The sequence below is a fragment of the Cervus canadensis genome, chromosome 14 (assembly GCF_019320065.1).
Source record: "Cervus canadensis isolate Bull #8, Minnesota chromosome 14, ASM1932006v1, whole genome shotgun sequence".
In the NCBI taxonomy this organism is placed as follows: domain Eukaryota; kingdom Metazoa; phylum Chordata; class Mammalia; order Artiodactyla; family Cervidae; genus Cervus; species Cervus canadensis.
In genome coordinates this window covers 5,993,302-6,015,752 of record NC_057399.1, presented here as the reverse complement: position 1 = coordinate 6,015,752, position 22,451 = coordinate 5,993,302, and the positions used below count along the sequence as shown (strand labels likewise).

General features: G+C 46.2%; 1 protein-coding gene across 1 annotated transcript in view; it reads left to right on the top strand.

Annotated features, from left to right (window-relative positions):
• The window catches only part of GALNTL6 (polypeptide N-acetylgalactosaminyltransferase like 6), a 909,229-nt gene that overhangs the window by 871,807 nt on the left and 14,971 nt on the right, over window positions 1-22,451 (top strand). Inside the window, exons 9-10 of the mRNA XM_043487121.1 lie at window positions 7,378-7,494; window positions 17,804-17,953. Coding sequence (XP_043343056.1) covers window positions 7,378-7,494; window positions 17,804-17,953 — 267 coding nt within the window. The remainder of the gene's footprint in view (window positions 1-7,377; window positions 7,495-17,803; window positions 17,954-22,451) is intronic.

Here is a 22,451-nt window from a genome sequence, read left to right as displayed (position 1 = left end):
TGTGTTAATTAACTTCACAAGAAAAATCATTTCACGAAGTATACCACAATGTATATGGTAAATATCTAATTTTATATGTCAACATACCTCAACAAAAGCTGAATTAAAAAATAAAAAAAGAGGTTCATGAGCTCTCAGAAGAGAAATCCTTTCCTCATTTTTCTAGTAAAATTCAAAAAAGTTTCAAGACCCTCAAAGAAAATTGGTCCTGTCTGGTGTATTGGCAGCAGAGATGCCTGCAAAAGTCTCTCTGTACTACAGCATCCTGTGAGGACCAAAAAAGATCACAGCTTTCCGAGAATGAAAAAAATAAATGATCACAGGCAGGACCGTGGGATTTAAAGAAATGCTGTCAATCGCTGAGGAATGAGAATCACGAAGCAACAGTTTTTGGAGTCCATCAGCCAAGCTATGTACATCTCTGCAGTTGACCCCACCCGGGGATGACCCCAGGGGTCCTCTCCCCCAGACCCACCCAGTCCAGTGAGGACACCCGGCCAGAAGGAGGCTCAGGAACCACTGGTCCTGACGTGTCAGGGCTTTGGGGATGACAGGCGACTAGATGTGCTTTCAAAGGAGGGGACAGACTTTTCTGGGGGGTTGAATTCAAATGTATTTTTCTGAATTTTTAAAACTGAGATATAATTGACCTATAACCTAGTCAGTGTATTGAAAAGCAGAGATATTACTTTGCTGGCAAAGGTCTGTATAGTCAAAGCTATGGTTTTTTTGGTAGTCATATATGGATGTGAGAATTTGACCATAAGGAAGGCTGAATGCTGAAGACTTGATGCTTTTGAATTGTAGTGTTAGAGAAGACTCTTGAGAGTCCCATGGACAGCAAGAAGTTCAAACCAGTCAATCCTAAAGGAAATCAATCCTTAATTAGAAGGAATGATGCTGAAGCTGAAGCTCCAGTACTTTGGCCACCTGTTGCAAAGAGCTGACTCATTGGAGAAGAGATGCTGGGAAAGATCAAGGGCAGGAGGAGAAGGGAGCCACAGAGGATAAGATGGTTGGATGGCATCACTGACTCAATGGACATGAGTTTGAGCAAACTCTGGGAGAGAGTGGACAGTGTCAGAAGACAGAGACAGAGGACAGTGTCATCTGGGAGGACAAGGAAGCCTGGTGTGCTGCAATCCATGGGGTCGCAGAGTTAGACATGACTGAGCAACTGAACGACAACATGATCTATTTACTTCTAGGTGTCCACATAATGATTTGATGTTTGTACTACAAAACAATTTGTTTGTATTACAAAACAATCACCACAATAAGTCTAGTTAACATCTGTCACCGTGGAATTACTAATTTTCTTGCAATGCAAGCATTTAAGACCCACTGTCTTAGTACATACAGCACAGAATCGGTAACTGTCCTGACCATGCTATAGGTCACATTCCCAAAACTTTTTCATTTTATAACTGGAAAATTGTATCTTTTCATCATCTTCACTATTTCATCCACAAATCCTTTTTTATTTTCCACTGTATACAATATCCAGCATAGTGCCTGGGACATCCAGGTACTTACTTAATGTTTGTTGAATGAATCATGAACCCACTACTTCTCACTTAAAAACCCCAAGTCTATGGAAGGGCGATAGCAAACCCCACTCCTGTGTTCATTGAGCTGGTCTCTCTTTGACCACCAACTGAATTATCCGGCCCCACCTGCCAGCCACCTTGAAGTTTATTCCCCATGCCCCTTCTCTGGAACCTCTTTCATAAAAATCTCCCGTGTCAGGGAGGCAAAGCCCAGGTTCCAGCCAAGCCTTCATGCTCCTGCCGACCTGAGCCAGCCTTCACTCTCCGCCAAACCTCCTAATCCTGTCTGTAATCCTGTCTCACGTCCCGAGTCCCTTTGGCCCCATTTTTCTCCTGTTTCTTCCCTGTTCCTAGTCAAGCACTGCCTCACTTTCTAATCCTGCTCCAAGTCTCTCGGTCCCCTTAGGTGATTTTCGTCCTGCCGAGTCTCCACGCTGGATGTTGGAGGAACAGAGCAGCCCTTTTCTGTCCCAGAAGAGGCAGTGTCCCCGTCCCAGATGTGTGTGTATGTGTGTGTGTTTGTGTGTGCTTGTGTGAGCTGCATTTCCTTTAGCTGCAGATACACGAGCCCATGGTGGAAAAGTTGAAATCATCTGTGTTCTTTTCTTGTCTACTTTCCTTTAGAAAGAAAACTTTATTCAAAAATATAAGCAAGCATTAGGGTCTGTTCTGTTGCGATTTTACTCACCAGCTCATTGTGATGGAGTCACATTTGTGAGCCGAGGATGGGGTGTGAATTGAAGAGGTGGGCGTGAGCAGAGTGGCAGGACAGGCTGGCGTGCAGGTGCCGACCTCGTCCTCTGCTGGACTATCCATGGCCCTTCTCTGGCACAGCAAGGGGCTGAAATTTACACAGATGTGGACAATTATGCCTTTGGAACTTGAAATTTGGTTTCCAAAGCCATTTATCCCATTGTCTACACAGATGCCATTTGAATGAGAGTTTAGATGATTAGAACGTTTGAGAGTTCAGAAAATGGTTTCCTCTACCCCCTGCCAGAGGCCTTTCACATTCACGGCATTTAGCAAGAGAACTAGGCACTCTGACAGCTTTGGGCAGGACTGGCAGATCCACTGCCCAGCCTCACTGGGTGGCCCACATCCTTTTTTGTCTTTTTTGCCTCAGGTCCTCCTCGTCCAAGAGCAGAGCCTGTGCAGCTGGTCCCTCTGCAGCCACGTGGCCATAAACCAACAGCAGCTGCTGTCCCCTCCACCTGGACTCAGGGGTGGGAACAGGAGTGCCCTGAAGGTGCCTTCGCCATCAGTTGACACTGGGCTTTCCAAACGGCTCAGTGGGTAAAGGGTCCACCTGGGAGTGCAGGAGATGCAGGTCGGAAAGATCCCAGGTTGGGAAGATGCCCTGCAGGAGGGCACAGTGACCCACTCCAGCATTCTTGCCTAGAGAATACCATGGAGAGTGGAGCCTGGTGGGCTACAGTCCATGGGGTCGCAAAGAGTCGGGCATGACTGAGCAGACAGCAGAGCTCTAAGGATAGAGAGTCTGTGAGTTCACTGGCCAAGAATAAAGAGAGAGCTCTTCCCAGAGTTCTGTCTGACAAACTCCGGTGAAGTAGCTTTAAGAAACTGAAAGCCTGGTCCTGGTTGAGATCAGACAGGCGTTGAAGGATGCTGGACCCCAGAAAGTGATGCAAGCTCAGACTTCCACCCATCGGGCCACTTCTCTTTCATCTAATAAACTCAATCACACACCTGGGAATTGATCCCCAAAAATGCCTCTTTTAAGCTTGGCTCCCCAAGTTCCACAGTGAAATTCCTCCCTGGTGCTTTTTTGAGGGGGTGGAGAAAAGGTGAAGGAAGTGGGAGTAACTGGGGCACTCACTGACATGGCCAAGTTCATGTCCTGCCCGTCCGGATCTCCCAGGAGACTAAGAGGAAGTGGGTGAGACTTCCCTGGTGGCCCAGTGCTTAAGACTCTATGTTTCTACTGCAGGGGGCACAGGTTCAATCCGTGGCCAAGGAACTGAGATCCCTCATGTTGTGTGTGCATGCGTGTGTGCTAAGTCACTTCAGTCATTTCCAACTCTTTTCAACCCTGTGGACTACAGCCTGCCAGACTCTTCTGTCCAAGGGATTCTTCAGGCAAGAATACTGGAGTGGGTTGCCATTCCAGGGGATCTTCCTGACCCAGGGATGGAACCCAAGTCTCCTGCATTGCAGACAGATTCTTAATCAATGAGCCACTTGGAAAGCCAACCATGAGTGTGGTACAGCCAAAAAAAAAAAAAAAAAGAAAAGGGAGGCAATTCCTTTGTGGGATGGGTATGGAAGTAGCATGCATTTTCTGACATTCGGGTTCAAATGTGGAGCCTATGGCATCCAGAAAAGTGAATACAAAAGTGCTTGTGTATGTCCACTTCCAGTTCCTTTGTTTTTGCAAGAGTCTCCTTAGCTCTCCCTGGAGTCTCGGAGAAGTGTGTAGGCCAAACCAGGTTCAGAGCTACCACCCTGTGTCCTCCATGATTTCACATCCCCTGTCATCATGGACAGACACCTGAGAGCACTGGTCCAGCAGCAGAGGGTGGACCCAACTGTCGCCAAGTTTCCTGAATAAGGAATCTGGTATCCACCACCTTGATTCCCTCCTGAACAACCGTGTACCAGCTTCTACTCCTATAGTGGCAGAAAGCAAAGAACTAAAGAGCCTCTTGATGAAAATGAAAGAGAAGAGTGAAAAAGTTGGCTTAAAACTCAACATTCAGAAAACTAAGATCATGGCACCTGGTCCCATCACTTCATGGCAAATAGATGGGGAAACGGTGGCAGACTTTATTTTCTTGGGCTCCAAAATCACTGCTGATGGTGACTGCAGCCATGAAATTAAAAGACGCTTGCTCCTTGGAAGAAAAGTTATGACCAACCTAGACAGCATATTAAAAAGCAGAGACATTGCTTTGCCAACAAAGGTCCATCTAGTCAGGGCTATGGTTTTTCCCGTAGTCACATATGGATGTGACAGTTGGACTATAAACAAAGCTGAGCACCAAAGAATTGATGCTTTTGAACTGTGGTGTTGAAGAAGACTCTTGAGAGTCCCTTGGACTGCAAGGAGATCCCACCAGTCCATCCTAAAGGAGATCAGTCCTGGATGTTCATTGGAAGGACTGATGTTGAAGCTGAAACTCCAATACTTTGGCCACCTCATGTCAAGAGCTGACTCATTGGAAAAGACCCTGATGCTGGGAAAGATTGAAGGTGGGAGGAGAAGGGGATGACAGAGGATGAGATGGTTGGATGGCATCACCAACTCAATGGACATGAGTCTGAGTTAACTCTGGGAGTTGCTGGTGGAGAGGGAGGCCTGGCATGCTGCAGTCCATGGGGTCGCAAAGAGTTGGACACAACTGAGTGACTGGATTGAACTGAACTGACTCCTATAATAAGTGGAGGACTTCCCTGGTGGTCCAGTGGTTAAGAACCTGCCTGCCAGTGCAGGGGACACGGGTTCCATCCCTGGTCAAGGAAGATCCACATGCAGCTCAGCCCGTGCGCCGCAACTACTGAGCCTAAGCTCTAGAGCCCGGAAGCCACAAGAGAAGCCACTGCAATGAGCAGCCTGTGCACTGGACTAGAGAAAGCCCACGCACAAAAAATCAAAGACCCATGGCAGCCAAATTTAAATAAATAAATAAAAACTAAAAAAGTTAAGTAAGTGGAGATGAAACAGCCCATGTGCCTAGCACACTGTGTCCCAGCATCACTTATTTGACTGTGATATCCAGTACATCACACAACCTCTCTGCCTCACCGCCCCAGCCCGGTAGGATCAGGCCCCATTCAGGCATCATTCTGTGCTGGAGAGACTCCCTATCTACTCATTCTGGGCAAAAGAATTGTGTCTAAAATGATGCCTCGGGTACCTCCTGTTCTTGCTTCCATTCTTAGCAGGACCTAAAGGGACTGTTACAACGCAGGACCCTGTAGAGACATGAAAAGGACCAAGGCCCTCGCACCCGTCTGAGCACGCACAGCTCCGCGACCACACACACGGCCCAGCTGTGCTACCGGACGTGTCCTGATGGCGGCAGGAGGCCCGGTGGAGGCTCCGGGCGGGAAGATTTGATGTAGGGATGCACCCATGTCCAGACTTCTTTCTGCTGCCATTTCTGCTGTTGATACTTTTCACTTTTTCCCACCGCTAACTATTCAGTTCTTCGTGCTGTGCTGTGCTTAGTCGCTCAGTCATGTCAGACTCCTTGCAAACCCATGGACTGTAGCTTGCCAGGCTCCTCCATCCATGGGGATTCTCCAGGAAAGAATTCTGGAGTGGGTGGCCATGCCCTCCCCCAGAGGATCTTCCTGACCCAGGGATAGAACCCAGGTCTCCTGCATTGCAGGCAGATTCTCTACCAGCTGAGTTACCAGGGAAGCCCAAGAATACTGGAGTGGGTAGCCTATCCCTTCTCCAGCGGATCTTCCCAACCCAGGAATCAAACGGGGGTCTCCTGCCTTGCAGGCGGATTCTCTACCAGCTGAGCCACCAGGAAAGTCCATTCAGTTCTTTACTACAATATTTGCAAAGAATGATTAAGTCATTTTTTTCTCATGCTATAACTTTTCAGAGTCCCTCTACATGATGTAGAGCAGCGGTCCCCAAACTTTTTGGCACCAGTTTAGTGGAAGACGGTTTTTACACAGACCAGAGGGGAGGTGGTTTTGAGATGATTCAAGCACAGTGCATTTATTGTGCACTTTATTTCTACTATTAATAATTCAGCTCCACCTCAGATCACCAGGCCTTAGATCCTGGAGGGTGGGGATCCCTGAGGTAGAGAATCTTCATCCGGTCACGGAGTGCACCGATAGTTACTGTCTTTCCCGTTTTCCTAGTACTCTTTTGCTGTTGCTGTTCAGTCACTAAGTTGTGTCCGACTCTGTGACCCCATGGGCTGCAGCGCTCCAAGCTTCCCTGTCCTTCACTACCTCCCAGAGTTTGCTTAAACTCATGTCCATTGAGTTGGTGATGCCATCCAACCATCTCATCCTCTGTTCCCTTCTCCTCCTGCCTTCAATCTTTCCCAGCATCAGGGTCTTTTCTAACGAGTCAGTTCTTCACATCAGATGGCCAAAGTACTAGAGCTTCAGCTTCAGCATCAATCCTTCCAATGAATATTCAGGGTTGATTTCCTTTAGGATTGACTAGTTTGATCTCCTTGCTGTCTAAGGGATTCTCAAGAGTCTTCTCCAGCACCACAGTTTGAAAGCATCAATTTTTTGGTGCTCAGCCTTTTTTTGGTCCAACCCTCACATCCATTCAGGCCTACTGGATGGCACTTTTTAATTTATCATCCAGGAGACATGCTAAAAGCAGGACGATAGGTCCATCCCAGGCCACCAGGGGGCGTCAGGTGACCACCCCCTACACAGTGACCTTTTCCTCACACCTTCTACTTGGGACACTTGCCTCATACTGGACCTCTCTCCTAGCTAACCTAGCTAATGTGGTGATAGGAGACAATGCTTTGAAGCAGGAAGATGACCAGTTATGAGTTAAAGAACCACCTGAAAGGAAAAAATCTCCCATCTTACAGAAGTCATGAGCTCTGTGTCCTTGTTTCTAGACTGTAGTTTCACCCAGAGTCTCACTGCGGTTTTGCAGCCCAATCTTCTCAAGTTCTTTGACATGTAGACTGGCCCATGTGATATTTAATTCTCCACTTTCTCTCCATATGAATTTAAGGCACCATCCAATCATCATGGGATTAAATAATAAAAAAAAAAAAAACCTGCTGAATCTCCACTAGGATTGCCAGGAGCCAGGGGTACAATAAAAAAACAACTCCATCCTCATCCTTCCTTCTCTCCACAGCTTCGAAACGTGGCAGCAAACCTCTGCGTGGACAGCAAGCATGGAGCCACGGGGACCGAGTTAAGGCTGGACGTCTGCGTCAAGGACGGTTCTGAGAGGACCTGGTCTCATGAGCAGGTGCGTCCTGGGACAGGGGGTGGGGGGTTGTAACAGCAGGGGACAGTGTGGGAATAGATCTCTAGAGGGAGCTGGGAGGTCACCACCTAGCTCTGCGGTCAAGGGAACCCCTTCTTTGCTCCAGCTTCCTCTCAGGGCAGTCATGGTCATCCATTGAGATCAGGTATTAAAATGGGCTTTAAAGAAAGGATGCTGGCATTTCACGGCGGTGCAGTAGTTAAGACTCCACGCTCATGCTCCCACTGCTGGAAATACAGATGCAATCCCTGGTTGAGGAACTAAGACCCCGTATGCCATATGGTGTCAAAAAAAAAAAAAGAGAGAGAATAGAAGGATGGTGAAAAAATGTTGATTGTGACCCTAGTCTTCTGTTTCCTTTCCCAGAACGATAGTTTTTCAAACCATGAAAAGTTTGTAGAGTGTTATAACTCTCTCGCACAGATGTCATGTTTTTATGGAAGGACTTGGTGATTCTGTCAGTTTTGGGGACTTTCTCTAGTCTTATTTCCCCCTCAGCTGCTTGAAAAGCTTGCTTTACATACACCTGTCCTTGTAGCAGCAATGTGTGAGCTCACACACAAAGGATAGCTCAGAGGCAGTAACACCCCAGCGTGGACCACGTGGGATGCTCTAAGACTTGCTGTTTAGTCACTCAGTCGTGTCCGACTCAACCCCATGGACTGGAGCCCGCCAGGCTCCTCTGTCCATGGGAGTCTCCAGGCAAGAATACTAGAGTGGGTTGCCATTTCCTCCTCCAGGAGATCTTCCGGACCCAAGGGTCAAACCTGCATGTCCTGCATGGGCAGGCAGACTCCTTACCACTGAGCCACCAAGCAAGCAGGGAAGCCATGCTTTAAGATTATTTACCGCTTGTGCTCAAAAAAAACATTTCAGAGCAACTCAGTTTATTAAGTGAGGTGTGGTTCCTGACCATCTCTGAAACATAACAGTCCTGGTAAGGGGCTTTCCTCGCCCTGAGTCACCTGTAAAAGAGCAAAGACTGGGGAAGAATTGTGCCTGCCCCTTTTTATTGTTTTAAATTATAAAATCTTTCAAACAGGAAACTATAAGAAATTTAACAACACATCCTCATGTACTCATCACACAGACTGAAGGAGTATCTACAGCTATTGCCGTATTTTTTTAGAAGAAAAAAAAAATGTACAGATACAATTAAAGCCCTTCTCCCTACCCTATACCTCCTACTCTGTCTACAAAAGGATACATCCCAGGTTCAAGATCTCATGTCCTGCTTGGGCCTTCTGTTTCCCAAAACTGTGTCTAATGCTTCTCTTAGGAAAACCAAGAGCAGACAAGCAGTTTCCAGTGTCGCATCAGTTCTGTCCTCCAGCTTCTCAAGGGTCCGTCTCATAATTGACTAACGCTACGTTAGTATAAGCCTCCACCTCGCCCAACCCGGGATCTCCAAGAGTTATTGGGCGTGATGAGACTGGATGTGTTGACCTTCCCCTCTCCTCACCCGCTCCTGCCCCGCCCCAGCGCAGAGCAGCCAATTTAGGAAAACTGTTGCACTAAGCCAAGTCCAGAGCACAGCCCAGAGTCAACTCCATCAATCCCTAAACCAGGGACTTAGCCGATGGGTGGCTCAGTGGTGAAGAATCCACCTGCCAATGCATAAAACTCCAGAGACCCAGGTTCCATCCCTGGGTGGGGAAGGTTCTCTGGGGAAGGGAATGGCAACCCACTCCAGTATTCTTGCCTGGAGAATCCCACAGACAGAGGAGCCTGGAGGGCAACAGTCCATGGGGTCGCAAAAGAGTCGGACACAACTGAGCACACACGCTCCAAACCCAGCCTGCATCTACGGAGAGTATGAGATGGGTTTTAAGGAAGGCCCTGCAGCTTGAGGTTCACTGGCAGGTGTGGGCCATCAGCCAGGCTGACTTGCCTTCCTTCTCCCTCTGTGTGTTAGTCACTCAGTCGTGTCCGACTCTTTGCAACCCCACGGACTGTAGCCCGCAAGGCTGCACTGTCCATCGAATTTTTCAGGCAAGAAGGCTGAGTGGGTAGTCATTTCCCTTCTCCAGGGGATCTTTATCCTCTGTGACCAGGACAGGGGACAGTGTCTACCCGTTTCCTCCATGAAGCAATTCTGACTGCAGCCTGGGAGCAAGAGAGAAGGCCTCATGGCCAATCAGTAAGGCTGGCGTCTAGAGGAGAAAAGAACATTTTCAAAAAGGAAAAGGAGAATGCCAGGAGGAAAGTCTGTCTCTGTTGAGTTCAGTTCCTCTCTACTGTCTCTGTTCAGCCCAACCAGGAGACACGCCTGTCCAGCTGGTTGATCTGAAGGAGGCAGACATACCTGAATGACCGGATCATGTTTAACATCTCCATCCCATGGAATGTGCTAGAGTGAAATATGCTCTGGGCTGCAAACTTTATTTGATGGGTGAAAATAAACATAAATAAAGCCTGCTATATTGCAAGTCTTTCCCTTGTCGTTTAGTCACTAAGTCATGTCTGACCCTTTTGCAACCTCATAGACTGTAGCCCACCAGGCTCCTCTGTCCATGGGATGTACCAGGCAAGAATACTAGGGTGGGTTTCCATTTCCTTCTCCAGGGGATCTTCCCCACCCCGGGATGGAACCCCCGTCTCCTGCATTGGCAGGGATTTCTTTCGTGCTGAGCCACCGGGGCCAGGCAAAACTGCAAAAACCTGTGGCATGTAATTCAAGAAATAGTCACCAGAGGGCAGCACTAGATAAGCAGACAGCTATCCGAGAGGAACAAAAGACCACTTCACAGGGCTCTTTTTCTAATTTTAATTGGAGGCTAATTACTTTACAATATTGTAGTGGCTCCTGCCATAATTGACATGAATCAGCCACGGGTGTACATGTGTCCCCCATCCTGAACCCCCCTCCCACCTCCCTCCCCATCCCATCCCTCAGGGTTGTCCCAGCTCTTTAAAAAGATTTCCATTCTCCATGGTCTCTGAAAGCAAGACGATCAAACAAGGCTGACAGGAGGTGAAAATCAATCTTATTTGAAACACGTATCACTGTATATTGACGTGGAGGTTCAAACATCACAAACTGCCTTTTTTTCCAGTAATTAACGCTTCATTTTATTCGATTTATACTCAATATATATTCATTAGTCAATGAAGGAAGATCCCCTGGAGAGGCATGGCAACCCACTCCAGTACTCTTGCCTGGAGAATCCCGTGGACGGAGGAGCCTGGAGGGCTGCAGTCCGCGCATCACCAAGAGTCAGACACGACTGAACGACTGAACCACCAGCAGGACTGTGTTTTGTGTGATACAATACAGGCTCGGGCAGCGCTGTGCGTGCCACGTTAGCATCAAAGCCGGGAAGTATAACCCATACGTCATCCTGAGTATAGAGTATAGAAGAAGAGAGTGCAGAAACTAACATCAGTGTACTTCAAGACTGAGGACTTTGAGGCTGGAAACAAGTCAGTAACCTGGATAAAATCTGAATATTTCTTGTCAGTGAGGAGCAGCCCAAAGGTTTCCAAACCGTCAGGTACCTGCATGATGTCTGCTTGTTTCTGCTTTGATATAACTGCACAGGATTGCAGGTCTCAGAAATGAGACCGGTCAGGGCCTGATTGGTTCCATGCAACAATTAGGATAAGTTATGTGGCAGGAGAGAGCATTTCAAAGACCCTGGAGAGGGCTTCCCTGGTGGTCTAGTGGTTAAGAATCCACCAGCCAATGCCGGAGATGTAGGTTCAATCCCTGGTCTGGGAAGATCCCCTGGAGAAGGAAATGGCAACCCACTTCAGTGTTCTTGCCTGGAGAACTCCATGGACAGAGGAGCCTGCCAGGCTACAGTCCATGGGGTCAAAACAGAATGGGACAGGACTTAGCAACTAACCTACAATGAGAGGAAAGGAAACAATAAGAAAGTAAAAAGAAAACATTGTCTATGGAAGCACACACAAGCCTGGACTCCTGGAGTGTGGCAGCGGTCCGCCCACCCACCTCTGCAGGCCAGCTGGGTAACGAAGGACAGGGTAATGAGGACAGCGCCTTCCAGCTCTGGCTTCTGCAGGTACAAAAACAGGAAAAGTGACAAAGTGCAAAATGGATAGACCAGGCACAGCCACCAGTACCCGCACCGCTTACGGTACCAAGATTTGTGACATTTAAATAACATAAAATTTAATCCATGACAGGTTTATAGGCCAGGACATTGTTATTCCAACAATAGGTAACTGAGCTGAGAATCACAGAAATTGAAAGCTCAAAAAATGATTATTGTTGATAATGCTGTATTAATAATTAGACACAAACAAAACAAATTCATTTGAGAAACCGAAAAGACTAGTTATAAGGAGTTCCTCTTGACAGTTATTCCAGTGCACTTTCCGTTAATATAATGAGTTCAAGTTTTTATTTATGCGATAGAAATTTTACCGGACTTGAATTAAATGTCACGAATTGTTCTGGGTGCTGGAAACACAAAGATGAAGATATGGCTCCTGCCATTTGGGGTCTCACTGACCAGTGAAGGCTACAGAAACATAAATGGACAACCATGATGAAATAAGGTGGGGGGTGGGAGGGAGGGAGAGGCTCAGAGAGATGGCTTCTTCGGTGAGCTGGTGAATGTGGGCCTTCCAGCCAGAGGGCCTCTCATGAACAAAACCATAAGTGGGAAAATACATACAACCTGACTAGTTCAAGGAACTACAGTTTTTTACATTGAGGTCTAACTGACATACAGTAAGATTTGTTTCAGTTATACAACATGTTGGCTCAACGTTTGTATCTATTATGAAATGATAACCCCAACAAGTTTAGTTAGTATTCACCACCAAACATAGTTTGTTGTTTTCATTGTTCAGATGCTCAGTCGTGTCCGACTCTTTGCAACCCCATGAACCACAGCACTCCAGGCCTCCCTGGAGTCCAACTCCCGGAGTTCACCCAAACCCATGTCCATCGAGTCAGTGATGCCATCCAACCATCTCATCCTCTGTCATCCCCTTCTCCACCTGCCCTCAATCTTTCCCAGCATCAGGGTCTTTTCTAATGAGTCAGCTCTTCGAATCAGGTGGCCAAAGTATTGGCGCTTCAGCTTCAGCATCAGTCCTTCCCATGAGTATTCAGGTTTCCTTTCAGATTGAATGGTTTAATCTCCTTGCTGTACAAGGGACCAAACATAGTTACTGAATTTTTTTCTTGTGATGAAAACTTTTAAGATTTACTCTCTTAGCAACTTACAAATATTTTGCTGTTGCTAGAACATAAACTAAAGGGGAAGGGATGCAGTTGGAAAATATGGCAAAGGTCAGAGGGTGGAAAGTTCTTTATGTTTTAAAGAGTTTGAATTTCATCCTCTAAGGGTTATGTGAAAATATGATGAGCTTTCAGGATAAGAGCCAACATGGTCATATGGGTATTTCAAAACTCTAATTCAAAAAAGTACACTCACCCCAATGTTCATAGCAGCACTTTTTTATAATAGACAAGACATGGAAGCAAGCTAAATGTCCATTGGCAGAGGAATAGATAAAGAAGATGTGGTACATATATACAATGGAATATTACTCAGCCATAAAAGAAGAATGAAATAATGCCATTTATAGCAACATGGATGGACCTAGAGATCATCATACTAAGTGAAGTAAGGCAGAGAAAGACAAATATCACATGATGTCACTTATATGTAGAATCTTAAAAAAAATGATACAATTGTACTTGTGTGCAAGATAGTAATGCAAAAGTAGAGAGTCAAGAAATACCTGGAGTAACTGGCAAATTTGGCCTTGGAGTACAGAATGAAGCAGGGCAAAGGCTAATAGAGTTTTGCCAAGAGGACGCATTGGTCATAGCAAACACCCTCTTCCAACAACACAAGACTCTACACATGGACATCACCAGATGGTCAATACTGAAATCAGAATGATTATATTCTTTGCAGTCAAAGATGGAGAAGTTCTATACAGTCAGCAAAAACAAGACCAGGAGCTGACTGTGGCTCAGATAATGATCTCCTTATTGCCAAATTCAGACTTAAATTGAAGAAAGCAGGGAAAACCACTAGAACATTCAGGTAAGACCTTACCATTATATATCAAATCCCTTATGATTATACAGTGAAAGTGACAAATAGATTCAAGGGACTAGATCTGATAGACAGAGCGCCTGAAGAACCATGGACAGAGGTTCAAAACTTTGTGCAGGGGGCAGGGATCAAACCATCCCCAAAAAAAAGAAATGCAAAAAGGCAAAATGGTTGTATGAGGAAGCCTTACAAATAGCTGAGAAAAGAAGAGAAGCTAAAGGCAAAGGAGAAAAGCAAAGATATACCCATTTGAATGCTGAGTTCCAGAGAATAGCGAGGAGAGATAAGAAAGCCTTCCTCAGCAATCAATGCAAAGAAATAGAGGAAAACAATAGAATGGGAAAGTCTAGAGATCTCTTCAAGAAAATTAGAGATACCAAGGAAATATTTCATGCAAAGATGGGCACAATAAAGGACAGAAATGGTATGGACCTAACAGAAGCAGAAGATATTAAGAAGAGGTGGCAAGAATACACAGAAGAACTGTACAAAAGAGATCTTCGTGACCCAGATAATCACGATGGTGTGATCAAGTGGACCTTAGAAAGCATCACTATGAACAAAGCTAATGGAGATGATGGAATTTCAGTTGAGCTATTTCAAATCCTAAAGGACGATGCTGTCAAAGTGCTGCACTCAATATGTCAGCAAATTTGGAAAACTCCGGACCAGAAAAGTTCAGTTTTCATTCCAATCTCAAAGAAAGGCAATGCCACAGAATGCTCAAACTACCACACAACTGCACTCATCTCACACGCTAGTAAAGTAGTGCTTCAAATTCTCCAAGCCAGGCTTCAGCAATACATGAACCGTGAACTTCCAGATGTTCAAGCTGGATTTATAAAAGGCAGAGGAACCAGAGATCAAATTGCCAACATTTGCTGGATTATCAAAAAAGCAGGAAAGTTCCAGAAAAATGTCTACTTCTGCTTTATTGATTATGCCAAAGTCTTTGACTGTGTGGGCCACAACAAACTCTGGAAAATTCTTAAAGAGATGGGAATACCAAACCACCTGACCTGCCTCTTGAGAAATCTGTATGCAGGTCAGGAAGGAACAGTTAGAACTGGATATGGAACAACAGACTGGTTCCAAATAGGGAAAAGATTACATCAAGGCTGTATATTGTCACCCTACTTATTTAACTTAGATGCAGAGTACATCATGAGAAACGCTGGGCTGGATGAAGCACAAGCTGGAATCAAGATTGCTGGGAGAAATATCAATAACCTCATATACGCAGATGACACCACCCTTATGGCTGAAAGTGAAGAAGTACTAAAGAGCGTCTTGATGAAAGTGAAACAGAAGAGTGAAAAATCTGGCTTAAAACTCAACATTCAGAAAACTAAGATCATGGCATCCAGTCCCATCACTTCATGGCAAATAGATGGGGAAACAATGGAAACAGTGACAGACTTTATTTTCTTGGGCTCCAAAATCACTGCAGATGGTGATTGCAGCCATGAAATTAAAAGATGCTTACTCCTTGGAAGAAAAGCTACGACCAACCTAGACAGCATATTTAAAAGCAGAGACATTACTTTGTCAACAAAGTTTCATCTAGTCAAGGCTATGGTTTTTCCAGTGGTCATGTACGGATGTGAGAGCTGGACTGTGAAGAAAGCTGAGCACCGAAAAATTGATGCTTTTGAACTGTGGTGTTGGAGAAGACTCTTGAGAGTTCCTTGGACTGCAAGGAAATCCAACCAGTCCATCCTAAAGGAGATCAGTCCTGAATATTTATTGGAAGGACTGATGCTAAAGCTGAAACTCCAATACTTTGGCCTCCTGATGCAAAGAACTGACTCATTGAAAAGGACCCTGATGCTGGGAAAGATTGAAGGCAGGAGGAGAAGGGGACGACAGAGGATGAGATGGTTGGATGGCTGGCATCACCGATTCAAAGGACATGAGTTTGAGTAAACTCCGCATGTAGGTGATGGACGGGGAGGCCTGGTGTGCTGCAGTTCATGGTGTTGCAATGAGTCGGACAGGACTGAACGACTAAACTGACTGACTGACAAGATAGTAATAGACTCACAGACAAAAAAGAAAACTTATAGTTAAATGTGGAGGATGGTATAAATTAGGAGCTTGGGACTAACACATAAATGCTACTATAAATTAAAATAGATAACCAACAAGGACGTAAGTTCAGTATTTTTTAGTAACCTATACTGGAAAAGAATCTGAAGAAGGACAGACATCCCTGTAACACCGGATCATTGTGCTCTACACCTACCATTTCCCCGCCATGTATGCCATCCCTGGAGTTTTGCCAGATTCACTGCATTTTCTCACCCAGGTCAGACCCCAAAGCTGGGATGATCTGAGCTCCCGGTCAGAGACCAGTACACGGTCTGCATGTGATTCAGCAGTGTGCTTGTTTTCATGTCCACTCGGGCTTCTGACAGCTCTCTGTTCTGGACTCACAGCGTGGCCTCACAGTGAGGCCCATACACGTCCCGTCACAAAAATGGTATTCACTCACTGAGATGTTACATCTGGAAGAACTGGTCTAGTCCATGTTTCTACTGACTTAAGAATTTCTCCCACCAAACCCCTCAAACGGTTGTTCAGCTCAAACTCAAGAAAATACCCTTTCCTTATAGAAACGGAAATTGTACTTTTTCAATTTACTATGTTGTAAAATCAAATTTTAGTTAATTTAGTCTGTATGGTCAAAGCTATGGTTTTTCTGGTAGTCATGTACAGATGTGAGAGTTGGACCATAAAAAAGGCCAAACACTGAAGAATTGATGCTTTCAAATTATGGTATTGGAGAAGACTCTTGAGAGTCCCTTGGACTGCAAGGAGATCAAACTGGTCAATCCTAAAGGGTATCAACCCTGAATATTCATTGGAAGGACTGATGCTGAAGCTGAAGCTCTAATACTTTGGCCACCTGATGCAAAAAGCCAACTCATTGGTAAAGACCCTGATGCTGGGAAAGACTGAGGGTAGGAGGAGAAGGGGGCAACAGAGGATGAGACTGTTGGGTGGCATCACCGACTCAAAGATATGAGCTTGAGGAAACTCCAGGAGATAGTGGAGGACAGAGGAGCCTGGTGTGCTGAAGCCCATGGGGTCACAGAGTCAGACACATTTTAAGGACTGAACAACAACAACAAAAATCAAATTAGTGCATCTATAAGTCAAATTTTTAAAATAATAGGATGGATGGAATAGAACAGACCAGGACAGGAACAGGTTGGATGGAATCTCAAAGTCTATTAAATGCAAAAAGGATAAATGTTCCATGAAGCTTCTGTTCAGCTGGCAGTGGGGGGTGAGGGGAGCAGTCCCTGTGTGTGTAAACCATATCTCTTACTGGGAGTCACAGTCCCAAACTTCTGACACAGGATTACTCTTATCAACCCCAGGAAATCAATTTGCTTATCATTTACTACATCAAACTTAGCTTTCATTTAAATCAAAATTGTCAACTTGCTAGCATCCATCCAGCTCAATCCTACTCCTAGTCTTTTTTCAGTTAATCTGCTCAGTTAGGCTAAATGTGTAGCATTTGGGGCTTTTCAGGTGGCCCTAGTGATAACCTGCCTGCCAATGCAGGAGACATAAGAGGCGCAGGTTTGATCCCTGTGTCAGGAAGATCCCCTGGAGGATGAAATGGCAACCCACTCCAGTATTCTTACCTGGAGAATCCCATGGACAGAGGAGCTGTGGACTAAAGTCCATGGATTGCAAAGAGTTGGATATGACTAAAGCGACTTAGTACACATGAACATGAAACATTTAATTCACTAATTTTTTACCTAAATGAGGAATGTAAAAGGCTGTCCCTGGTGGTCCAGTGGTTAAGACTCCATGATCCCAATGCAGGAGACCCGAGTTCAATTCCTGGTCAGGGAACTAGATCCTGCATGCAGCAACTAAGAGTTAACGTGCTATAAGTAAGACATGGTACAGCCAAAAAAAAATTTTTCAACAGAAAAGAATGATAAAGAGCATCATTAAATAGCTTCTCCCCTCCTTCTGTCCCTCTGTGTCTCTCTCTAACTGGAAGCTTGTTTTTTGGCCAGCCTGGGCCAACGGTGCTCCCCATGTAGCCACAGAGTGCAAGGATCCTGGCCTTCTCAACACCTCTGTCACCCCCACACCAAGTCATTTTCCTGTAAAAAGGGAGCCAGGAGTTCCTCACTGCTGAAAGACATACTTCTCCTTCTCGCAAATGCCTCCAAGTTACGCTCAACGTTGCTTTTCTGCTGTTGTCACCCGATCAGCTCTTCACCTTCGGCTGGAGAGAGGACATCCGGCCAGGCGAGCCCCTGCACACTCGGAAGTTCTGCTTCGATGCCGTGTCCCACAGCAGCCCCGTCACTCTCTACGACTGTCACGGCATGAAGGGGAACCAGCTCTGGGGCCATCGGAAGGTAAGGGCCGGCGTCCTGTGGGCAGGGCAAGCTCCACTACTCCGCTTGGGGTTCTCTCACGCAGAGGTTTGTTTCATTTAACACACTGCTTTGATTGAAATTGCCACCTGGCCAGCATTTGGTGGTGGCCATGGTGGTAAAGAACCCGCCTGCCAACGCAGGAGACGTAAGAGACGCAGGTTGGATCCCTGGGTCGGGAAGATCCCCTGCAGGAGGGCATGGCAACCCTCTCCAGTGTTCTTGCCTGGACAATCCCATGGACAGAGGAGCCTGGAGGGCTACGGTCCGTGGAGTCACAAAGAGACATGACTGAGCGATTAAACAAGTTTATGCAGGACACTTTTTATAAGTTCAAGGTGTACAGCGTAATAATATGATATATGCATGAATTGAGAAAGAAAGTATAGCTAACAGATCCATCGCTGAGCACAGTTACAGACTCGTGTGTGTGTGACGAGAACATTTAAGATTTACTCTCTTGAGACTGCCCTGGTGACCCAGGGGTTAAGACCCCTCCTTGCCATGATGGGGACTCTTCAATGAAGTTTCAATCCCTGGTCAGGGAACAAAGATCCCACGTGCGGCAGGCCGCTGAGCTTGCATGCTGCAGCCAAGACCAGATGCAGCCAAATAAAAACAAATAAGTAAAACCACATCATTAAAAAAATAAATCCAGTCTCTTAGCAACTTTCAAGTATATGATACAGAATTAATTATTCACTGTGGTTTCCATGTTGAACATAACATGCCCAGAAACGTACCCATCTCAGAACTGGACCACCCTCCCCGACCCGTCGCCCAGCTCTCAGTCTCTCTTCATGGGGCTCTGGGCCACCATGAGAAGAGGAGGGACTCGTGTGACTAGGCTTCCTGGTGTCTCCACCACAGCCGGCACCCAGGCTGAGCCCCGTTTGTGGTTATTATCACCACCAGGGGGAGCCCTGCCACGAGAACAGTGACTTGCTGAAGCGCCTTCAATGAAAACACTCCAATTATCACCCACATTCCAAAGACATCTGAAAGGAGAAGCTGTTCCCCCCTGCAGCCCCTACGTCTAGTTGGTCACTAAGACATGTGGACCCCACCCTGCCTGCCATTTCTGTGGCCGCAGACCCTGAGTTCAGACCTCCCCATCTCAGCGCTGGATGAGTGGAACAACTGCATAAACGGCCACCCTGCCACCCTCTCCCCCGACCGACCTTCCATCCTGAAGTCAGAGGGGTACTCACAAACTCTGGTCACTGCATTCCTCTTGTATAAAACAGCACTTTGGTTTCCCACTGAGAGATAAAATGCCTTCTCCCAGCTTCTCATCCTGACACTTCACAATCTGGTCAACATCACGGTTGCTTGTCAAGCCTAAGACATCCTGCTGCTGCTGCTACTGCTAAGTCACTTCAGTCGTGTCCGAATCTCTGCCACCCATAGATGGCAGCCCACCAGGCTCCCCCATCCCTGGGATTCTTCAGGCAAGAACACTCGAGTGGGTTGCCATTTCCTTCTCCAATGCGTGAAAGTGAAAAGTGGAAGTGAAGTCGCTCAGTCGTGTCTGACTCTTAGCGACCCCATGGACTGCAGCCTACCAGGTTCCTCTGTCCATGGGATTTTCCAGGCAAGAGTACTGGAGTGGGGTGCCATTAATTCATCCTAAAACTGTAATGCGATGATTATTTTTTTAATTTTGCTACACCAGGCCTTAGTTGCTACAAACTCTAAGTTGTGGCATGTGGGATCTAGTTCCCTGACCAGAGATCAAACCCAAGCCTCCTGTATTGGGAGCTTCCAGTCTTAGCCACTGGACCACCAGGGAAGTCCCTATAATCTTGAATAAGCTATTTCACGTGTAATTTTCAACTTTCACATCAATATAATAGAGACAACAATTTGGTGAGATAAACTGTAGAAAATTTCCAGCACGATTTTTGACCGTATGATCAGATTTCCACCCAAGTGGGTGGCAAGTATACTTTCCACATGGAGAGTGGTGGTGAGACTTGATACACAGCAGTCTGTGCCGTGAAATGGAGCTTCCCCGGTGGCTCAGTGGGTAAAGAGTCTGCCTGCCACTGCAGGAGACACGGGTTCAATCCCCTGGAGAAGAGAATGACAACCCACTCCAGTACTCTTGCCTGGAGAATTCCATGGACAGAGGAGCCTGGTGAGCTACAGTTCATGGGGTCGCAAATAGTTGGATATGACTGAGTGTCCAAATAAATAGCAACAACAACGATGCTAAGAAATATTAACTACTGTTATCCTTGCAGATTAAGAGCGACGTCCCATGACCTTTTCTGGCAAGGAAACATTTTTATGGGACTATAACACATGTCTTCATTGGGGTTTCCCCAGATGTAGACCCTGAAGTGAGGATTTGAGTGCTCCCCAAAATCATGGCAGGGAGTGGGGAAGTGAAACGGGAAACATGAAGGGCGGAGCACCAGTACAGGGTATGTGACGAAGGAAGAACCACTGCGGGCACTCATGCCTGCTAAGTCGCTCAGTCGTGTCTGACTCTTTGTGACCCCATACTATAGCCCATCAGGCTCCTCTGTCCATGGGATTCTCCAGCCAAGAATACTGGTGTGGGTGGCCGTCTCCTACTCTAGGGGATCTTCCTGACCCAGGGATCGAACCCACATCTCTTTCGTCTCCTGAGCTGGCAGGCGGGTTCCTTATCACTTGCGCCACCTGTAGAGGGGAGCTCCAAGTCCCCAACCCCTCTTTAAATGGTCTGGAACACACACCAGAGGCAAGGGGGAGGGGATATTCACACACCAGCACAGCTGGTCTTGGCTTAGGGCTACTGCTGGTTGGGGGGTGTGGTGTCTATTCCCGACACCTCTCTGCTGGGCGCTGCTCTTTACAGGCAGAGCTGTTCTAGAGTCCAGATAGCAGCCTGACAGAGAGAGACAGTGGCCAGCTTCAGAGGTCAGGTCAGCAGGCACCCAAGTCCTGGGGCCTGAAGAGCTGTGGGCAGATGCCGTCTGAGAACCCTACCCTACCCATCCTTGCCAACACACAGCACGTCTGTGTCTTTTTCCCTTCCTTTCTCAGGTCTTTGGCTACAGAGTGAGGTTACACACAGGTCTGTTAGCCTTTTGGGATATCTTCTTTGAGAAGAACCCGTTCAAGTCTATTGACCATGTTTTAACATGGGTTGTCTGGATTTGTTTGTTGCTGTTGACAGATTTGGAAGCATTTTTGGTGTATCTAGGTGTAGTGCTTTGTTGGATATTTGTAAATATCTTACCCCAGTCAGTACTAGCCTTTTCTCCCTCCTTGGTGAGGAGTTATTCCTCATGATTAGTGTCTTCTGTGTCCTGCTCAGGAAATCTTTGTCCACACCAAACACATGAGGCCAGCGTTCTAAGCCATCTTTGGCAGCTTTTGCTTTAATCTTCCACACTGTGGTATATATTCCCTGAATAGTTATTGTGTACAGTGTAACAGGGGGTTGATTATTTGTTTCCTATTTATATTCAATTATCAATCATAATTTACTAAAAAAAAATTTTCCCACTGCAGGGAAGTGGCACCTTTGTCATAAGTCAAGGGATCTTATATTATATACCTGGTCTATTTATGAATCCTCATGTTTTTACCCCTCTAACCAGTAAGTCTTAGCCATATGGAAAGTAAACTGATAGAAAGTAACAATCTAATAAGAACCAAAACCCCACAACATCACTGTTAGTGGTGAAATGTTTCAGCTTCCCTTTGGAAACGGGGCGGAGGGGGGGCAGGGCGCCTGACGGGCTACAGTCCATAGGGTTGCAAAGAGTCAGACGAGAGTCAGCACACACATACAAAAATTCAATCAAGATGTTAGAGAAAGTAAAATGACCTGAAAAAAAGGGCTAATAAGACAATGTTGTGAAGATAGCTATTCTTAACCAGGTATTTACATTTCATGCAAAACCATTCAAATCCCAGCAGGTTTATTTGTGGACACTGATGAGCAGTCTGAAATTTACATGAAAATGAAAGGGTCAAGAATAGCCAAGAAAACACTGAAGAAGGAAAAAAACAAGTATCAAACGTTATAAACAATGCACTTATTAGTGTAGTCTGCTGTTGGCATTAGGACAGACTGATGATCTAGAAGGGGAGGTCTAAAAGGTTCCGATGGGGCAGCCAGATGGAGAACCACTTTTCTCTTTCCAGCTTTCAGCTACTTTCCTTACCCTACTCCTCCCTCTTACTTCAGCTGGAATTGCCCCCTGAGTGTGCTCCTATCCCATTCTGTTCCTTTCTTTGTACTTACAGCATGTGTGATTCACAGCTAGTCACCCCTTACAGATGTTAACCACATGAGGGCAGGAACTTTTTCTTTGATTTCTGTATAGCCTGCCTAATACCTGCTACATGCATGTAGACTGTCATTTCAGTCGCGTCCAGCTCTTTGCGACCCTATGGACTGTAGCCCATCAGGTTACTCTGACCGTGGGATTTTCCAGGCAAGAATACAATACTGGAGTGGGTTGCTATGCCCACCTCC